The sequence below is a fragment of the Microcaecilia unicolor genome, chromosome 9 (genome assembly GCF_901765095.1).
Source record: "Microcaecilia unicolor chromosome 9, aMicUni1.1, whole genome shotgun sequence".
Lineage (NCBI taxonomy): Eukaryota > Metazoa > Chordata > Amphibia > Gymnophiona > Siphonopidae > Microcaecilia > Microcaecilia unicolor.
The window spans coordinates 208,873,218-208,895,273 of record NC_044039.1 but is presented as its reverse complement, the minus strand read 5'-3'; the positions used below and the strand labels follow the sequence as shown (position 1 = coordinate 208,895,273).

Genomic DNA, 22,056 nt, shown 5'->3' with positions numbered 1-22,056 from the left:
CTGCACATTTGTCAGCAAATAGAGCAGGCTCCCATTCAGACACTTGGAGCAGGTGCCTGATCTGTGCACTATTGGGGGGGGGGGGTCACTGTACAAGCCTATTCTAGAAAAGCACATAGGCACCTATGCTGCCTTTATAAAATTTGAATTAAAGGTCACTACAATATAACTCCAATCTCAGAATGCTGATTTAATCATGTTCTTCTCTTACATATAAAGCTTCCTCTATGTCAGTGCTTCTCAGCTTTCTCCTGGAAGCACACTTTGCCAGAGCATTACTACAATGAATATGCATGAGACAGATTCACATATACCGGAGACCCGATACGTGCAAATCTGTCTCATACATAATCATTGTAGTAATTCAGAAAACCCAACTGGCTAGATGTTCCTTCAAGAAAGAAAAGGTTGAGAATCATTGTGCTGTGCTGTGTTTTTCTAGCTGATTTTACACTTTATTTCTTTAATTTTTGTATCCTCCAGTAATATACGTCTGAATCTTTGCCTGCTTTCCTTATCTCTCCATATCTTGACTTCTCCTTCTCTCTACATACGCCTGGATTTTCCCATCCTATACTTACCAAACTTCTTGATTCTCTTCTCTCTGTTCATATTTCTCTTCTCTTTGATTTTCTGTCTCTATAATGTTTCCTTTCTTCCTATATCAAGCCTCTGTGTACTGCAGTCTCTCCCCTCTCTTTTTAGAAAAACAAGTGTTACCAGTCTTGTTTCCATTTATGCATATACTCTGCTTACTAAGCTCTGTACATAAAAGCATGACCTTCAGAGAGAAGATAGACTGTGTGTGCTAGATAACTCACAAGCTCCCTTTAGTTTCAGAATGCTAGATTTCTTATGATGTATGAGATCCTTTAAAATAATCTCCTGCTAAAAGGACTGCTCTCTACAGCAACCGAAGGATGAATGAGCAAAAACCTCTAATATTTCCACCCTGAAGGAGATGCCATCATGTAAAGCCTTTTCTACAAGTTCTCCAGTTCAGTAGAGAGTATTTCTCTGTTTATCACCCTTCTCTCTCCTATCCACACCCATCCTGTTAGACTATCAATGCAATGCTTTGATGTTCCCATGCATACCTCTTACCCACCCCCACCCTGTTAGACTGGCAATGAAATGCTTGGATGTTTCACTTATAAATATACTGTCATCTACCACATTTGCTTATTTTCGATCTGACAAGAAGGGCAACCTTCGAAAGCTAATCAAGGAATGTATAGCGAATGCTACATACCTGTAGAAGGTATTCTCCGAGGACAGCAGGCTGATTGTTCTCACTGATGGGTGACGTCCACGGCAGCCCCTCCAATCGGAATCTTCACTAGCAAAGTCCTTTGCTAGCCCTCGCGCGCCCGCGCGCACCGCGCATGCGCGGCCGTCTTCCCGCCCGAAACCGGCTCGAGCCGGCCAGTCCAGTATGTAGCAAGACAAAACTCTGAAGGGAAGACACAACTCCAAAGGGGAGGCGGGCGGGTTTGTGAGAACAATCAGCCTGCTGTCCTCGGAGAATACCTTCTACAGGTATGTAGCATTCGCTTTCTCCGAGGACAAGCAGGCTGCTTGTTCTCACTGATGGGGTATCCCTAGCCCCCAGGCTCACTCAAAACAACAACCAAGGTCAATGGGCCTCGCAACGGCGAGGACATAACTGAGATTGACCTAAAAAATTTACCAACTAACTGAGAGTGCAGCCTGGAACAGAACAAACAGGGCCCTCGGGGGGTGGAGTTGGATCCTAAAGCCCAAACAGGTTCTGAAGAACTGACTGCCCGAACCGACTGTCGCGTCGGGTATCCTGCTGCAGGCAGTAATGGGATGTGAATGTGTGGACAGAAGCCCACGTCGCAGCTTTGCAAATTTCTTCAATGGAGGCTGACTTCAAGTGGGCTACCGACGCAGCCATGGCTCTAACATTATGAGCCGTGACATGACCCTCAAGAGCCAGCCCCGCCTGGGCGTAAGTGAAGGAAATGCAATCTGCTAGCCAATTGGATATGGTGCGTTTCCCTACAGCCACTCCCCTCCTATTGGGGTCAAAAGAAACAAACAATTGGGCGGACTGTCTGTGGGGCTGTGTCCGCTCCAAGTAGAAGGCCAATGCTCTCTTGCAGTCCAAAGTGTGCAGCTGACGTTCAGCAGGGCAGGAATGAGGACGGGGAAAGAATGTTGGCAAGACAATTGACTGGTTCAGATGGAACTCCGACACGACCTTTGGCAGAAACTTAGGGTGAGTACGGAGGACTACTCTGTTGTGATGAAATTTGGTGTAAGGGGCCTGGGCTACCAGGGCCTGAAGCTCACTGACTCTACGAGCTGAAGTAACTGCCACCAAGAAAATGACCTTCCAGGTCAAGTACTTCAGATGGCAGGAATTCAGTGGCTCAAAAGGAGGTTTCATCAGCTGGGTGAGAACGACATTGAGATCCCATGACACTGTAGGAGGCTTGACAGGGGGCTTTGACAAAAGCAAACCTCTCATAAAGCGAACAACTAAAGGCTGTCCTGAGATCGGCTTACCTTCCACATGGTAATGGTATGCACTGATTGCACTAAGGTGAACTCTTACAGAGTTGGTCTTGAGACCAGACTCAGACAAGTGCAGAAGGTATTCAAGCAGGGTCTGTGTAGGACAAGAGCGAGGATCTAGGGCCTTGCTGTCACACCAGACGGCAAACCTCCTCCAATGAAAGAAGTAACTTCTCTTAGTGGAGTCTTTCCTGGAAGCAAGCAAGATGCGGGAGACACCCTCTGGCAGACCCAAAGAGGCAAAGTCTACGCCCTCAACATCCAGGCCGTGAGAGCCAGGGACCGGAGGTTGGGATGCAGAAGAGCCCCTTCGTCCTGCGTGATGAGGGTCGGAAAACACTCCAATCTCCACGGTTCTTCGGAGGATAACTCCAGAAGAAGAGGGAACCAGATCTGACGCGGCCAAAAAGGAGCAATCAGGATCATGGTGCCTCGGTCTTGCTTGAGTTTCAACAAAGTCTTCCCCACCAGAGGAATGGGAGGATAAGCATACAGCAGGCCCTCCCCCCAATCGAGGAGGAAGGCATCCGATGCCAGTCTGCCGGTGGCCTGAAGCCTGGAACAGAACTGAGGGACTTTGTGGTTTGCTCGAGATGCGAAGAGATCCACCAAGGGGGTGCCCCACGCTTGGAAGATCTGGCGCACCACTCGGGAGTTGAGCGACCACTCGTGAGGTTGCATAATCCTGCTCAACCTGTCGGCCAGACTGTTGTTTACGCCTGCCAGATATGTGGCTTGGAGCACCATGCCGTTCCGGCGAGCCCAGGTCCACATGCTGACGGCTTCCTGACACAGGGGGCGAGATCCGGTGCCCCCCTGCTTGTTTACATAATACATGGCAACCTGGTTGTCTGTCTGAATTTGAATAATTTGGTGGGACAGCCGATCTCTGAAAGCCTTCAGAGCGTTCCAGATCGCTCGTAACTCCAGAAGATTGATCTGTAGATCGCGTTCCTGGAGGGACCAGCTTCCTTGAGTGTGGAGCCCATCGACATGAGCTCCCCATCCCAGGAGAGACGCATCCGTGGTCAGCACTTTTTGTGGCTGAGGAATTTGGAAGGGACGTCCCAGAGTCAAATTGGTCCAAATCGTCCACCAATACAGGGATTCGAGAAAACTCGTGGACAGGTGGATCACGTCCTCTAGACCCCCAGCGGCCTGATACCACTGGGAGGCTAGGGTCCATTGAGCAGATCTCATGTGAAGGCGGGTCATGGGAGTCACATGAACTGTGGAGGCCATGTGGCCCAGCAATCTCAACATCTGCCGAGCTGTGATCTGCTGGGACGCTCGCACCCGGGAGACGAGGGACAACAAGTTGTTGGCTCTCGTCTCTGGGAGATAGGCGCGAGCCGTCCGAGAATCCAGCAGAGCTCCTATGAATTCGAGGTTCTGCACTGGAAGAAGATGGGACTTTGGGTAATTTATCACAAACCCCAGTAGCTCCAGAAGGCGAATAGTCATCTGCATGGACTGCAGGGCTCCTGCCTCGGACGTGCTCTTTACCAGCCAATCGTCGAGATATGGGAACACGTGTACTCCCAGCCTGCGAAGTGCCGCTGCTACCACAGCTAGGCACTTTGTGAACACCCTGGGCGCAGAGGCGAGCCCAAAGGGTAGCACACAGTACTGGAAGTGGCGTGTGCCCAACTGAAATCGCAGATACTGTCTGTGAGCTGGCAGTATCGGGATATGTGTGTAGGCATCCTTCAAGTCCAGAGAGCATAGCCAATCGTTTTGCTGAATCATGGGGAGAAGGGTGCCCAGGGAAAGCATCCTGAACTTTTCTTTTACGAGATATTTGTTCAGGGCCCTTAGGTCTAGGATGGGACGCATCCCCCCTGTTTTCTTTTCCACAAGGAAGTACCTGGAATAGAATCCCAGCCCTTCTTGCCCGGATGGCACGGGCTCGACCGCATTGGCGCTGAGAAGGGCGGAGAGTTCCTCTGCAAGTACCTTCTTGTGTTGGAAGCTGTAAGACTGAGCTCCCGGTGGACAATTTGGAGGTTTTGATGTCAAATTGAGGGTGTATCCCTGCCGGACTATTTGCAGAACCCACTGATCGGAGGTTATGAGAGGCCACCTTTGGTGAAAAGCTTTCAACCTCCCTCCGACTGGCAGGTCGCCCGGCACGGACACTTGGATGTCGGCTATGCTCTGCTGGAGCCAGTCAAAAGCTCGCCCCTTGCTTTTGCTGGGGAGCCGCGGGGCCTTGCTGAGTCGCACGCTGCTGACGAGAGCGAGCGCGCTGGGGCTTAGCCTGGGCCGCAGGCTGTCGGGAAGGAGGATTGTACCTACGCTTGCCAGAAGAGTAGGGAACAGTCTTCCTTCCCCCGAAAAATCGTCTACCTGTAGAGGTAGAAGCTGAAGGCTGCCGGCGGGCGAATTTGTCGAATGCGGTGTCCCGCTGGTGGAGAGACTCTACCACCTGTTCGACTTTTTCGCCAAAAATGTTGTCCGCACGGCAAGGCGAGTCCGCAATCCGCTGCTGGATTCTATTCTCCAGGTCGGCGGCACGCAGCCATGAGAGCCTGCGCATCACCACACCTTGAGCAGCGGCCCTGGACGCAACATCAAAAGTGTCATAAACTCCTCTGGCCAGGAATTTTCTGCACGCCTTCAGCTGCCTGACCACCTCCTGAAAAGGCTTGGCTTGCTCAGGGGGAAGAGCATCAACCAAGCCCGCCAACTGCCGCACATTGTTCCGCATGTGTATGCTCGTGTAGAGCTGGTAAGACTGGATCTTGGACACGAGCATAGAGGAATGGTAGGCCTTCCTCCCAAAGGAGTCTAAGGTTCTAGCGTCCTTGCCCGGGGGCGCCGAAGCATGTTCCCTAGAACTCTTAGCCTTCTTTAGGGCCAAATCCACAACTCCAGAGTCGTGAGGCAACTGAGTGCGCATCAGCTCTGGGTCCCCATGGATCCGGTACTGGGACTCGATCTTCTTGGGAATGTGGGGATTAGTTAAGGGTTTCGTCCAGTTCGCAAGCAATGTCTTTTTTAGGACATGGTGCAAGGGAACGGTGGACGCTTCCTTAGGTGGAGAAGGATAGTCCAGGAGCTCAAACATTTCAGCCCTGGGCTCGTCCTCCACAACCACCAGGAAGGGGATGACCGTAGACATCTCCCGGACAAAGGAAGCAAAAGACAGACTCTCGGGAGGAGAAAGCTGTCTTTCAGGAGAGGGAGTGGGATCAGAAGGAAGACCCTCAGACTCCTCGTCAGAGAAATATCTGGGATCTTCCTCTTCCTCCCACGAGGCCTCACCCTCGGTGTCAGACACAAGTTCACGAACCTGTGTCTGCAACCTCGCCCTGCTCGACTCAGTGGAGCCACGTCCACGATGGGGGCGTCGAGAGGTAGACTCCCTCGCCCGCATCGGCGAAGCTCCCTCCGCCGACGTAGTCGGGGAGCCCTCCTGGGAGGTGGCCGCTGCCGGCACCGCACGCGGTACCGACGTCGGGGACCTCAACCTGGGCGATGGGCCAGCCGGCGCCACGCTCGACGGTACCGGAGGCGCAAGCACCGCCGGTACCGGAGGGGTAGGGCGCAACAGCTCTCCCAGAATCTCTGGGAGAACGGCCCGGAGGCTCTCGTTTAGAGCGGCTGCAGAGAAAGGCTGTGAGGTCGATGCAGGCGTCGACGTCAGGACCTGTTCCGGGCGAGGAGGCTGTTCCGGGCTGTCCAGAGTGGAGCGCATCGACACCTCTTGGACAGAGGGTGAGCGGTCCTCTCGGTGCCGATGCCTGCTGGGTGCCGAATCCCTCGGCGACCCAGAGCTCTCGGTGCCGACGCGGGGAGGAGACCGGTGTCGATGCTTCTTCGACTTCTTCCGAAGCATGTCACCGGAGCTCCCCGGCACCGACGAGGAGGACGTAGAATCCATCCGTCGCTTCCTCGGGGCCGAGGCCGAAGAAGGTCGGTCTCGGGGGGGCTGTACCGCAGGAGCCCTCAGGGTGGGAGGAGACCCACCCGAAGGCTCACCGCCACCAGCAGGGGAATGGACAGCCCTCACCTGCACTCCTGACGATGCACCACCGTCCGACGACATCAGCAGACGAGGTCCCGGTACCACCGGCGTCGATGCAGCTATCCGATGTCTCGGCGCCGATGCAGAGGCCCGATGCCTCGATGCACTCGATGCAAGGGCGGCCGAGGAAGATGGTCTGGACGCTGACGACGTCGATGCACTCGAAGATCCCGGTGCCGATGCCGACGAAGAGCCCGAGAACAAAACGTTCCACTGGGCTAGTCTCGCTACCTGAGTCCGCCTTTGAAGCAGGGAACACAGACTACAGTTCTGAGGGCGGTGCTCGGCCCCCAGACACTGAAGACACGAAGAGTGTCGATCAGTGAGCGAGATAACCCGGGCGCACTGGGTGCACTTCTTGAAGCCGCTGGAAGGCTTCGATGTCATGGGCGGAAAAATCACGCCGGCGAAATCAAAGTCCGAAATGACGGAAAAAGAGCACCAAAAACTTTAGAGGGAGAAAATCTCGACCGAGGCCGAAAAGAGGCCTACCCCGACGACGAAAGAAAACTTATCGGGGCCAAAAGCTGGAAATACGGGGAGGATTGAAACGGAACCCGGTGGAGGGGTTCCGGAGCACTTCCCGGGTAGAAGAAAAGCTTTTCCGAAGAAAAAACACGTTCAACAATATGGACGCGCGAGGTCGACTCTCCGGGGCTCGACACGGCGAAAAATACGACCGTACCGAGTGCGGACAAAAGAAGACTGGCCGGCTCGAGCCGGTTTCGGGCGGGAAGACGGCCGCGCATGCGCGGTGCGCGCGGGCGCGCGAGGGCTAGCAAAGGACTTTGCTAGTGAAGATTCCGATTGGAGGGGCTGCCGTGGACGTCACCCATCAGTGAGAACAAGCAGCCTGCTTGTCCTCGGAGAATAAGTTATATCCAATAAAAAAGGTATCTTATTTTCTTTTCCATGTTTTATTTTGTTTGATTTCTATTGATAACCTTTAAGAGTGGACTAACACGGCTACCACACCTCTCTAGTAAAGATCTTGAATGAACACATACAGAACCTTAACAGCATCCAAAAAGGGAAGTTTAAGCAATAAACTAAGAAGCTATGACTTACAAGCCATAGAACAAGGACCCAGAGGCAATCTGAAGGTCTTTAATGAACATACTGATTTCTCTTACAGTAGAAGAAATATTCTACATGTAAACTTACCATAGATTCACTGATCAACAACAGCAGCAAAGCTTCTTCTGTATTTTCTTGAGGACAGAAAATGCTGTACAATTATCAAAAATAAGTTTAAAGTTTAGATCAGATTATCAGTTAGTAATGTTCATGAAAAAAAATTGGTTTACGCTGCTTTGAATGGTCAGAGTCAAAATATACTTTTAGCTCAGTAGCTCTTAAACCTGTCCTGGGGATCACCAGCCATTTGGGTTTCAGGATATCCCTAAGAAATACTCAGCCTTACTATACTGGGCTAGATATCTACTATAATAAAACTTACCCTCAACGTTCTGAGGACACTGACGTCAGTGAAGCCAAGCCCTGACTTCCTTCAAAAAGGTTCGAAGGTTCGTGGTGGTGAAGCCACCAAAATCGCTTCGGGCCCCGCCCTCGAGGGCGGAGCAATGGCAGAACAACGAAGGGGTTGGCAGGGAGGGAGACAGGGAGGCGGGGGGGTGGGAAATCGCTCCGCGCCCCGCCCTCGAGGGTGGAGCAATGGCAGAGCAATGAAGGGGTTGGCAGGGAGGGAGGCAGGGAGGCGGGGGTGGGAAATCGCTCTGGGCCCCGCCCTCAAGTGCGGAGCAATGGCAGAACAACGAAGGGGGTGGCAGGGAGGGAGACAGGGAGGCGGAGGGGGGGTGGGACATCGCTCCGGGCCCTGCCCTCGCGTCAAACGTCATGACATTGGGGGCAGAGCAATGGCAGAACAACGAAGGGGTTGGCCAGGGAGGGAGGGGGTGTTGGCGACGAAAACCTTGCTAGCGCCCTTCATTTGCTCTGAAACGGGCCTCTTTTACTAGTTACTAAATAACTGTACCAACTATACTAACAGTATAAATCACTCTGTCAGTTATGCTCCATTAAAAAATCTTTTATTATTTTTTTTGTCATTTACTGCGTGCAAAACATACTGTCTTAATATATTATTTCTTCATGTGCACTCATACCCCTTTTTTTACGTACCATAAAGCACTAGTAGAGCAGACTCACTAATACACATTCAATCTAACTGTTCGAAATGCCTGTGAACCCCAGCAAAGAGCTTACTGAAAAATCCATATAACTCTAAATGCTGCACTTCACCATAAGGTTGTGCACAGTTCAGGAGACTGATTTGCATGCCTGTCACCTCCATTATATGCAAATCTGTCTCATATGTATTCATTAAGGATATTCCAAAAACCCAAACGGCTGGTGATACCCCAAGGACAGGTTTGAGAACCACTGTTTTAGCGGATACAGATACTGGAAATAATTAACAGAAATGGAATGTTCTTAGATGAAAAAATGTTTTATAATTATTTAGTCACAGTTCTTTTGACAGGAACCAACAAAAGGGGTAACAATTCTAGACCTAGTCCTTAGTGGAGCACATGATCTGGTGCAGGAGGTAACAGTGCTAGGGCCAGGGCCGGTCCTAGGGCCTCTGGCGCCCCCAGCAGACTATGAGTTGGCGCCCCCCCCCCCCAATCTCCTTTCTTTCTTCTCCCACCCTACCCCTGTCCAGCAATTCTCCTTCTCCCCATCCCCCGCCACCCTTAGTACTTTAAATCTTTCATTTACCTCCGTTCCAGCAGCCGCGTCATTTGAAAGCCCTGCCCTGTCTCTAGCCTTCCTTCCCTTCGTGAGTTCGTTCCCTCAGAGTCCCGCCCTTGAGGAAATGACGTCAGAAGGCAGGACTGTGGAACGAACTAACGAAGGGAGGGAAGGCTAGAGACAGGGCAGGACGTTCAAATGACGCGGCTGCTGGAACTGAGGTAAATTAAAGATTTAAAGCACCAAGGGCGGCGCGGTATGGCGGCGCCCTTGAAGGCAGGCGACCCCTGCGGTGCTTACCCCGCTTACCAGGTTTGACCGGCCCTGGCTAGGGCCACTTGATAACACTGATCATATCTCTGGAGTAAGTACACACAGGAAATCCAATATGTTAGCATTTAAATTTCAAAAATTGACTACGATAAAATAAGGAGAATGATTTAAAAAAAAAAAAATAAAAACTTACAGGCACAGCTGCAAAGGTGAAAAATGTAAATCAGGCATGGATGCTCTTCAAGAATACCATCATGGAAGCCCAGACCACATATATTCCATGTATTAAAAAGGAGGAAAGAAGGCCAAATGATAGCTGGCATGGTTAAAAGGTGAAGTGAAGGAAGCTATTAGAACGAAAAGAAAATCCTTCGGAAATGGAAGAAGAATCTGACTGAAAATAATAGGAAACAGAATAAGGAATGGCAAGTCAAATGCAAAGAGCTGATAACAAAGGCAAATGGAGACTTTGAAAAGAAGACTGAATTGGAGGCAAAAACATACAGTAAAAACATTTTTAGGTATATTAGAAGCAAGAAGCCGGTAAAAGAATTCGTTGGACAGCTAGATGACTGAGGGGTAAAAGGGTACTCAGGAAGACTAGGCCATAGCAGAGAGACTAAATTAATTATTTGCTTCAGTTTTTACTGAGGAAGATATGGGAGAGATACCAGTGCCAGAAATGGTATTCAATACTGATGAAACTGAAACAAATCTCTGTAAACCTGGAAGATGTAATGGAGTAATTTGACAAACTGAAGAGTGGCAAATCACATGAACCAGATGGTTACATCCTAAATTACTGATAGAATTGAAAAATGAACTTGCAGATCTATTGTTAGTAATATGTAATTTATCATTAAAATCAAGCATGGTACTGGAAGATTGGAGGGTGGCCAATGTAATGCCAATTTTTTAAAATAGTTCCAGACGTGATCCAGGAAATTATAGACCAGTGAGCCTGACATTGATGCCAGGCAAAATAGTAGAGACTATTATAAAGAACAAAATTACTGACCATATACAATAGCATGAATTAATGAGACAAAGTCAACATGGATTTAGTCAAAGGAAATCTTGTCTCACCAGTCTACTACATTTCTTTGAAGAGGTGAATAAACATATGGATAAAGGTGAGCTGGTCAATATTGTGTATCTGGATTTTCAAAAGGCATTTGACAAAGTACCTCATGAAAGAACACTCCTGAGGAAATTAGAAAATCATGAGACAGAAGGTAATGTCCTGCTATGAATTAAAAACTGGTTAAAAGATAGAAAACAAAGAATAGGGTTAAATGGTCAATATTCTCAATGGAGAACAGTAGATAGTGGGGTTCCCCAGGGGTCTGTGTTGGGAACGCTGCTTTTTAACATATTTATAAATGGTCTAGAGATAGGAATAACTAGTGAGGTAATTAAATTTGCTGATGACACAGTTATTCAAAGTTGTTACATTGCAGAAGCTTGTAAAAACTTGCAAGAGGACCTTACAAGACTGGGAGACTGGGCATCCAAATGGCAGATGGCTTTTAATGTGAGCAAGTGCAAAGTGATGCATGTGGGAAAGAGGAACCCAAACTATAACTACACGATGCAAACTCCCACATTAGGAGTCACTGCCCAGGAAAAGGATCTAGGTATCATTGTTGATGATACTTTGAAACCCTCTGCTTAGTGTGCAGCGGCGGCTAAGAAAGCAAATAAAAGGTGTTATTTGGAAAAGAATGAGAATGTTATAATGTCCTTGTATAATTCCATAGTGCAACCACACCTCGAATATCGTGTGCAATTCTGGACACTGCATCTCAAAAAAGATATAGTGAAATTAGAAAAGGTACAGAGAAGGACAACGAAAATGATAAAGGGGATGAGACAACTTCCTTATGAGGAAAGGCTAAAGCGGCTAGGGCTCTTCAGCTTGGAGAAGAGATGGCTGAGGGGACAAATGATAGAGATAGGCGGAGTCTGAGCAGGGTACAAAGTTACGGAGGTATCTCTGGCACTTAGACAGACACATTTATGTCTGCTATACAGCTGCTGTGTTTGTGCTTAAATTACAGGTATTTTTGTTGTTACACTAGTCTTATCTAAAGAAAGTAGTTGCCTACCTTCCTTTACAAAATAGCTCCTACCAAGGATCCAGTTATAGAACTGCTCCCTTGGAGGGCAGGGAAAGGAACAGTAGATAATGGAGAGGGGAGAGGGAAGAAAATGGGAGATGCTAGTCCATAGGAGGGTACACGGCTGAAGATACTCCTAGGGTATCAGATTCCTTTGAGCCAGCCTTCTTAGGACCCAAGAAATCAAGTAAGAGGAAAGGGAAGAGGCAATAAATATAAATGTAAAAATCAAAATCCAGGCTGAATTAAATCAATGCAGAGAATAATCTGCCACTATGTCTGAATAGGAGAAAGCAAACTCTTGAAGAAACAGACATGGCAGATGCATGTCAAAGCTGGCTTAAGAGGATTAAAAAAAAACAACTGCCTTGGGAAATGTGTTTCTTTGCAAAGTGCTTGAAATGTTTTTCAAAGCTGTCATCAAAATGTAATGAATTTGCACAGGACCATTGTTCTTGTCACTTGCTTTACTGCTGGGAAGACACTGGCTAGAAATGTGGTGTAATTCTTGCTGCTTCAATAACAAGAGATGAACTTTATTCATACTTGCTAATTTCCTTTTCTTGAGTCCTTATAGATCACTCAAGGCTAGTGAGTTGAGTCCTCCTACCAGCAGATACTTAAGTCTTTCAGTAATATTATTGGTATAAAGGCTATTGCAAGCTGGAATTCTGCAGTATTTCTCTACCGCCAGCAGATGGTGTAGGTCGAGGGATGCCGGGGGGGGGGGGGGGGGGGGGGGGGAAGATTCTCTGGGTCCCACCTTGGCAATCAAAAGAGATTGCTCTGCCGGCCATGGGTCCTTCTTCCTGCCGCGTCCTGCTTATGTGGCAACAGGAAGTTACTTCACAGGAGGCAGGACGCGACAGGAAGAAGGACGTATGGACCTATAGCACTCTCTCTTGTTTGCTACTGTGGGAGGGGATGGTGGGTGGAGCAGCAGGGGGGAATAGCAGCGGCGGGGCCCTGTTGTTTGGCCCTGGTACAGCTTTGTCTCTGGCAGCCCTGTTTAGGTCTGGTCTGGTACAGCAGCAAACCTCACTCACTCCTGCCTCTGCCAGTTCTAGAGGTAAAATGGCTGCTGAGACAACCGCTATAGCCCCAGCAGCCATTTTACCTATGGAGACAACAGGGGCAGGAGTGAGGGGTTTGTTCCTACCCCAACGATCCATTAGACTACCACAGACCTAGGCCGGGGGGGGGGGGGGGGAATAGGAGAATCTTCAGAATGGGAATCTGCTCGTGGGAGGATTGGGAAGGGAGGTAAACTCTTGGGGGGGGGGGGGAACAGGGGAACAAAAAGAGACTCTCAGGCAGCTAATGCCAGCTCATATTCAGGGCTGGGACCCACACAGCTAATTCACCTTGAGCTGAAAAGGTGTGAGCTTAAATCACAATAACTAACTAACTAACTAAATAAATAAATAAAATTGAAACATTATTTAATAAGAAAGAAAATGGGTACTTTTCTCCGCTGTAGACACGTGGCCGTCTGCTGAGAGCATATGTTTTAGTATTGGCTCCTTGCCGCAGTGGATCGTCGAGAGGGGACTGGTGAGGTGGCTCTTCCAGTGGATTCCAGTAACTCTGCTCACATATGCCCCGTAGTAAAATCTCAGCTAGCTGCCGGGCTATTGTCTGAGGAAGTCAGCATAGAAAAATATCATTTTTTTTTTTTTAGTTTTAAAACTTTACTGCAAAAGGACACAAAATACAAAATGAAAAAAACAGCAAAGGATAACCCAATCATCATACAACAAAATTACCGTCACAACCCCCCCACCCCTACCCCAACAACAACCCTGTAGGGTCTCCCCTCTAAAGCCCAAGTAGGGGGCAGGTCCTCAACATATAGCCCTGGAACCAAAGCATTCACCCAGCAAATGTCTGATAATTATTCAATTGTTATTACTAGATCTCCAAGTTTGATAACAATCCCAAATTTGATGAAACGCGGTGATATGCCGATTTTTGAATGCCGTCAATTCCAACATTAAGCAGAAGTAATACAATTTACGCAATAACACTGTCAAATCAGGGACCATTGGCTTCTTCCATGCTACCGGCAAAGCCAAACGAGCAGTGGTAAACAGGTGTGTTGCCAAGATGTGTTGTGGTGGTTTAATCCCCACTGGTTTGTGATGAAGGAGACAATATTCTGCTCTCAGGGAGTATGTGATCTTCAATATATGCTACACCAAGCCAATCACATCCCTCCAGTAGGTTTGAAAAGCAGGACAGGTCCACCAAACATGGAACATATCCCCGTTCAACACAATTATGCCAACAAAGGGAAATCCTGATTTAAACGTCTTTAAAAGTCGTTGTGGAGTGTAGTACCAATGGTATAACATTTTATGTCCACTTTCAATCAACGTACTGCTAATACTTTAAGCATATACTTGAAACTAATTTCCCATTTTCGCCACTTGTATATCACCCTAGACCTAGACAGTGCTTGATAAATTCAGAAAATACAACCTCTACCCCTCCCCCTCTCCTGGCTCGCTCTAATACAGTCTCTTAAACTAATATCTTTTCTGCCATACGAGAGATATAATCTCTAAGTTGTCATAATGGAAGACCTGATGAGAGGGTAAGCCATACTCTTCCATCAGTTCTTGATATGGAAGAAATTCTCCTTCCTCCCAACTCTGTCCCAACACTAAAAGTCTGTTGGTCTCCCATTGAAGGAACACCCTGTCAATTCACCCAGGAATAAATCCCGCGGCGTATCGTATGGCTGTCTACAAAAAACAAGTCCTCTCCAGAAAGAATGTCTTCCTAATATCATACCAGGTAAAAGATATGAATTTTTCAGTAAGATGAAAATATGAAGGGCAGGAGGCCACTTTAGCTTTATAGTGACTCAGATAGGTAGGGCAGCCTGAGCTGTCTTAACATTTTATTTATGAGTTTAAGTTGCCATATCAAAACAAGTAAAAAGTCACTGATTATACCGATTTGGACGTCCCTGGGAGAAGGACGTCCATCTTCCAATTTACGTCCTTCTCTTTTGAAAATGAGCCCCATAATGACTCTGACAGCTGAGTGACACCCAGATCAGCAGCCCCCCTCCCCATCACCACCCAGCAACCAGTGCCTGGGCCATTGTACTGGCATCCCGAGTGGGAACAACAAAAGCGCCATCCATTTTGTGAAACACTCACCCACTACAAGTCCTGCTCCTCAAAATGACAGTGCTTTCTCTCAGTGGAGGAGGGTGAATAGCAGAGTGCCACAGGGTACAGGGACCAGTGCTATTTAATATATTTAGAAATGATATAGAAATCGGAATGTCACGCTTCACACAAAATACTGGATAGTGAGCCCTTGGGCTACTGCCGAGGGCGGCAGCGGCAGGAGGAACACCCACCAGAACAGAAGCCACAGCAGGAAGACAGTCCACGAACCCAGCAGAACCGGGGCCAGGCAAACAAAGTCAAGGTCCAGCTCCAGGCACGGGTTCCAAGGCAGCGGCAAACAAAGTCAAAGTCCAGGTCCAGGCAAAGGTTCAAAGGCAGGTGGCAAGCAAACTCGAAGTCCAGGTCCAGGCAAAGGTTCAAAGGCAGAAACTGAAAGTAGCAGGGAAGGCACAGCAACAAACAACCGCAGAAGACACACCTCTGAGGACCTCTGTTGCAAGGCAAACTAGAAACACTTCCAGGTGGTTAATAAAGGCCAACAGCCAGGGTGTTCACCAGGTACGGAAACAGCTGAGTTCCAAAAGGCCTCGAGACCAACTGGCAGGCTAGAAAATCCAGACCGGACCGGTATGACTTCTGGAACCAGGAAAACCATCAACAGACAGTCCATTGCGACCACCAGGGGGCGAGATGAATGAGAGCATGATACCGGGGCAGAGTCATAACACGGAACGAGTGAAGTGATTAAATTTGCAAATGACACAAAACTATTCAAGGTTGTGGGGATGGGACGACTTTCCTATGAAGAGAGGCTGAGAAGGCTAGGGCTTTTCAGCTTGGAGAAGAGACGGCTGAGGGGAGATATGATAGAAGTGTATAAAATAATGAGTGGAATGGATCGGGTGGATGTGAAGCGACTGTTCACGCTATCCAAAAATACTAGGACTAGAGGGCATGAGTTGAAGCTACAGTGTGGTAAATTTAAAACGAATCGGAGAAAATTTTTCTTCACCCAACATGTAATTAGACTCTGGAATTCGTTGCCGGAGAACGTGGTACGGGCGGTTAGCTTGACGGAGTTTAAAAAGGGGTTAGATAGATTCCTAAAGGACAAGTCCATAGACCGCTATTAAATGGACTTGGAAAAATTCCGCATTTTTAGGTATAACTTGTCTGGAATGTTTTTACGTTTGGGGAGCGTGCCAGGTGCCCTTGACCTGGATTGGCCACTGTCGGTGACAGGATGCTGGGCTAGATGGACCTTTGGTCTTTCCCAGTATGGCACTACTTATGTACTTATGTACTTATAAAACACATGCGAGCTATGAAAACTTGCAGGAAGACCTTAGGAAATTGGAAGACTAGGTAAACTGGTAGATGAAATGTAATGTGGACAAATGCAAAGTGGTGCACATTGGAAAGAATAGTCCAAATCATAGTTACCTGATGAGAGGTTCCACCTTGGGGGTTAGCACCCAAGAAAAAGATCCAGTTGTCGTTGTAGAAATACGCTGAAATCTTGTGCTCAGTGTGTGGCGGTGGCCAAAAAAGTAAACAGGATGCTAGGAATTATTAGGAAAGGGATGGTAAATAAGACCAACAACACTATAATGCCACTGTATTGCTCCATGGTGCTCACCTTGAGTATTGCATTCAGTTCTGGTTGCCGTATATCAAAAAAGATACAGTGGAATAGAAAAGGTTCAAAGGAGAGTGACCGAAATGATAAAGGGAATGGAACTCCTCTCACATGAGGAAAGGCTAAAGAGGTTAGGGCTCTTCAGCTTTGAAACGAGATGGATGAAGGAGAGATATGATTGAGGTCTACAAAATCTTGAGTGGTGTAGAACGAGTAGAAGTGAATCGATGTTTTACTCGTTCCAGAAGTACAAAGACTAGGGGACACTCAAGGAAGCTACATGGAAATACTTTTAAAACAAATAGGAGGAAATATTTTTTCACTCAACTAATAGTTAAGCTCTGGAACTCTTTGCTGGAGGATGTAGTAACAGCGGTTAGCATACCTGGGTTTAAAAAAGGTTTGGACAAGTTCCTGAAGGAAAATTGGCCACTGTTGGAAACAGGATACTGGGCTAGATGGACCATTGGTCGGACCGAGTATGGCTATTCTTCTGTTCTTATCACCTAGCACCAGACCTTTCCCTCATCTGTCTATTCTATTCATGGCCCCATCCTTCTTCCCCAAGGACAGACAGCAACTTCCCACACAATGTGATATTAGAAAATGACAAAACTGGCAGTTCCCTCCCATAGCCACATGGGCCTCTTCTACAGCTCTTAATTAGTGCACAGACCTGATGACATTGGGCCCTGCTCCTGCACACCCTTCAGTCCATTGCGACCACTGTAACTGAATTTAAGTGCAGAAGGAAAAAATGACCAGGGCAACTTTAGTTCCATGATAAAAATGTTTATTACAACATAGAAATGTTTTTGACAGTATTGCTGCATTAAAACATCCCTTTAACTATCTGCAGAATGAAAACACAAGAAAATACGAGAAAGTAACTCCACTGCTTGTATTGCTACACTGGCTCCCAATCAAAGCTAGACCTTTAATCTTTAAAATACTGTTTGACATGTCTCCTGACTACATGTTAAACCTAACTGAGCTCTCACCAAGAATCACAAGCCCAGAAACCATGAGCTACCTATTACTCCACCTACCTAACTGCAGAAACATCACATACAAATCCATCTACACCAGAGGATTCAGCTACCTGGGCACCAAGTGGTGGAACTTAGTTCCCAAGGCCATAAGAAGCATCAACAAATACCTTCAATTCAGAAAACAACTAAAAACATACCTTTTCAAGAAAGCTTATGGTTAATCTCAACGTTCCACAATATATGCAACCGAATACTAATACTGTAATAACATAACATAGTAAAGGACGGCAGACAAAGACCTGTAAGGTCCATCCAGTCTGCACAACAAGATAAACTCATTTTACATGGTATGCGATACTTTATATGTATATCCAAGTTTGATTCGTCCTTGCCATTTTCAGGGTACAGACCATAGAAGTCTGCCCAGCACTGTTCTTGCACTTATTTGGTTTGTTTTTGTTTTTAATTGGGCTAAAAAACAAAACGTCCAAAGCACAAAACCTTGTATTTTCGAAAAAAAGATAAGACGTTTTTCTTTTTCGAAAATGATCTTCTTTCCTATTCGGATTTTGGACGTTTAGTGCAAAATGTCCAAAGTCGGACTTGGACATCATATCGAAAATGCCCCTCTACGTAACCTATGGAACTTTGTAAACCTAAGGGCTTTGAAAATGAGCCCCTTACTCATGACAAATAGAAAATTTAACCTACAGAAACCCTTTCCAGACATCCACATCAAGAGGAATGAAGAATACCTTGGAGACTGAAGACGCTTCCCTTTGCTCTACAGCAAGGGTTTATATCAACAGCTCTCCGAGAGGAGAACAGAGAGAAGGGGATAAAACAGCTAACTGTGACTCAAGTGCAGTAATGTAACACAAGAGATTCAGGGTCAATCAAGTCTTTGGTGTACTGGGGCCCAAGTGTGCTACTAAGGTGATAGGCAAAGGGCCTCTATAAGGGCAGGAGAATGAGTGTTGCAGGGACGATTTCCAGTGGTGCACAGGACAGCCTCAGGAGAGCCTTCTTCTAACTCTCAGCCAACAGGCGAATACAATCACTCTGAAAACAAAGATGGCTGCAACACCTATTTCAGGCTACTCATTCTTGTCTCTTCCTTACAAACAAATCTAATTAACCTGGTAAAGGCCTGCACAATGATTTAAATATTATTAAACACCACATCTACCTTGTCAGGTTAAAGCAAAAGCTTACCATTCGCAAGTTTTGTGTCGTTCTGGTTTCAACAGCTCTTAGGATTTCTCTAAACCTTCCAACGCCTCTTGTTAAGTTCCTGTATGCACAGAGAATTTATGAAAACAAGACACATTTTCCATCTGGTGTGTAATGACATTTATACAGTTCAGAAACAAACAGGCACAGCAGTTTGCTATAAGTTTGAATGCTTGATTTTACTTTGCACAATAAGGATTTATACATGAAATGTTCAGGTCATTTTCTTTAAAGATTTCAAATGAACAATTTACCGCGGAAGTGCCTAGCAAACAATTACATTTTGAAAGATGCAAACATTTGTGCTCATGTTTTTCCTTTTTTTTTCCAATTCAAATTTACATGGCAACACAGTAAATGATGGAAGATAAAGACCCACACAGTCCATCCAGTCTGCCCAACAAGGTGGCCAGAGCCGTGCCCACCAATCTGAGTGGGCCCCAGTCACCCATGCTTAAACACTGGCTGTCAAGTCTCCACCATTAACATTGTAAAGCATGCTATGTAAAACAAGCCCCATTATTATCAACAGAGCCTAATAATTTGCATTAATCACATCAATGCAAGTTAAATGCAATTAACACGCACTAGTTAATCTAAGCCTAAGTTTGCATTGTGACATAACAGAGGGTTAAATGACTAGTCCAAAGTCACATGAAGTGTCAGTGGCTTGGCATTTTCCTTCTGCTCCTTTGGGCTTGCAATTTAACGAGAAGTGGGATATACATCATTTGCCAATACCTGGGGTAGGGGTGTCTCTATTTGCAACATTCTCTTGCCCAAACTGTGGTTTCTTCAGGATCCTGAAATAAGTTGATCCATCAGTCCGGCCATTAAAGATGTTAAACAGGGCTTCCATTTTGACACATAATAATCATTCCTGCTTTGAAAGCCCACTGTGTGCACTCTTTTCCTTCTATCTTCTTCAGCCCTGTCACCACCTAATTTTACCCATTGGAGGAGGGGTGCAAATTTTCAAATGAAGATTTTCTACAGATAAAATATGAAAGTAGTGTACTATGCCAACATCCGTAAAATCCGCCCCTTTCTTTCCAAGCACTCTACCAAAACCCTCATCCACACCCTTGTCAACTCTCGTTTAGACTACTGCAATCTGCTTCTTGCTGGCCTCCCACTTAGTCACCTCTCCCCTCTCCAGTCGGTTCAAAACTCTGCTGCCCGTCTCGTCTTCCGCCAGGGTCGCTTTACTCATACTACCCCTCTCCTCAAGTCGCTTCACTGGCTCCCTATCCGTTTTCGTATCCTGTTCAAACTTCTTCTACTAACCTATAAATGTACTCACTCTGCTGCTCCCCAGTATCTCTCCACACTCGTCCTTCCCTACACCCCTTCCCGTGCACTCCGCTCCATGGATAAATCCTTCTTATCTGTTCCCTTCTCCACTACTGCCAACTCCAGACTTCGCGCCATCTGTCTCGCTGCACCCTATGCCTGGAATAAACTTCCTGAGCCCCTACGTCTTGCTCCATCCTTGGCCACCTTTAAATCTAGACTGAAAGCCCACGTCTTTAACATTGCTTTTGACTCGTAACCACTTGTAACCACTAGCCTCCACCTACCCTCCTCTCCTCCTTCCTGTACACATTAATTGATTTGATTACTTTATTTTTTGTCTATTAGATTGTAAGCTCTTTGAGCAGGGACTGTCTTTCTTCTATGTTTGTGTAGCGCTGCGTACGCCTTGTAGCGCTATAGAAATGCTAAATAGTAGTAGTAGTACTTTGTATTGTTATTTGAATATTTTTACTGCTGTAATTGTCTATTGCTTATGTTTGATTTATTTTTACTGCACACTGCCTTGAGTGAATTCTTTCAAAATGGCGGTAAATAAATCCTAATATATCCTATATAATAAAAAGCACCTCCAACATTCTGAAGCTGACTCCGTGGCACTGTGGCAGTGTAGGGTTCGTAAGTCTGTAGTTCACCGTTTCATTGGCTCTCACTGTCCCGCAATGTCACAAGACTGAGGAGCCAATCAACGGTCTGAAACAAACACCCAACCCGCCTGCCCGGACCGTCATTGCCACGCAACTCTCCTCTGTCTCCTGCCCCCCTGTAGCCACCCAGCGATTCTATTCTCTCCCCTGCCCCCCGCTCCAGGCACCCATGGATTCTCCGTCACTCCTTTGCAAGCCCTGCCCGTCTGTAGCCTTCCCTTCCAGTTCGTTCCCTCAGAGTCCTGCCCTTGTGGAAAGAGGAAGACGTCAGAAGATGGGACTCACAGGGAACGAACTCAAAGGGAAGGCTACAGACGGGCAGGGCGTTCAAAGGAGCGACAGAGAATCGGTGGGTGCCTGGAGGGGGGGCAGGGGAGAGAGGAGAATCGCAGGGTGGCTACAGGGGGGGCAGGGGACAGAGAAGAATCGCTGGGTGCCTGGAGGGGGGGCAGGGGAAAGAGGAGAATCGCTGGGTGGCTGGAGGGGGGCAGGGGAGAGAGGACAATTGCAAAGTGGCTGGAGGGGGGCAGGGGAGAGAGGAGACTTGCTGGGTAGCTGGAGGGGGAGCAGGGGAGAGAGGACAATCGGTGGGTGCTGGAGAGGGGGGGGCAGGGGAGAGAGGAGAATCGCTGGGTGGCTGGAGAGGGAGGTCAGGGGAGAGAGGAGAATCGCTGGGTGGCTGGAGAGGGAGGGCAGGGGAGAGAGGAGAATCGCTGGGTGGCTGGAGGGGGGACAGGGGAATGAGGACAATTGCTGGGTGCCTGGAGGGGGAGCAGGGGAGCGAGGACAATCGCTGGGTGCCTGGTGGGGAAGCAGGGGAGAGAGAAGAATCGCTGAGTGGCTGGAGGGGGGGCAGGGGCCAGAGGAGTCAGTCTCACTCTCTCTCTGTCACACACACACACTCGCACATTCACTCTCTCTCTCTCTCACACACACAGTCACTGTAAAACACACTCTGTCAAACATACACACTCCAAGGAAAACCTTGCTAGCGCCCGTTTCATTTCTGTCAGAAACGGGCCTTTTTTACTAGTAAATAAATAAAGCCCTATTTACCAGCAGAAATCCCTTTGGAAATTGTCCTCTAAAGAGGCAACAATCAAAGCCCTTTTTAGGATCAGCCCTAGCACAAGGCAGACCCGAAATCCACCTAGGGCAGCACAAGTTTGGGGACAGTGTAGTTACTGTAGGAGCTAAAGATCCTGGATATGGTGGCACTAAAATAAACAGCATGAGGCTTTTGAGTATATTCATACGCTCCTTATGCCTGGAATAGGCTTCCTGAGCCATTACGTCTAGCTCTATCCCTGGCTGCCTTCAAATCCGGGCTAAAGGCCTACCTGTTTGATGCTGCTTTCGACTCCCGACTTGTCACTTTTATCTTATCCTTGTGTCCTTCTGTC

At 47.5% G+C, this 22,056-nt stretch overlaps 1 protein-coding gene across 2 annotated transcripts in view; it reads right to left on the bottom strand.

The window, feature by feature from the left end:
• The window catches only part of TTC7B (tetratricopeptide repeat domain 7B), a 513,408-nt gene that overhangs the window by 309,137 nt on the left and 182,215 nt on the right, over positions 1 to 22,056 (bottom strand). For both annotated transcript variants that reach the window (XM_030214578.1, XM_030214579.1), the window contains exons 6-8: positions 18,675 to 18,753; positions 13,148 to 13,320; positions 7,739 to 7,802 (exon numbers count right to left, since the gene is read on the bottom strand). In XM_030214578.1, the coding sequence (XP_030070438.1) occupies positions 7,739 to 7,802; positions 13,148 to 13,320; positions 18,675 to 18,753 (316 nt within the window). The remainder of the gene's footprint in view (positions 1 to 7,738; positions 7,803 to 13,147; positions 13,321 to 18,674; positions 18,754 to 22,056) is intronic.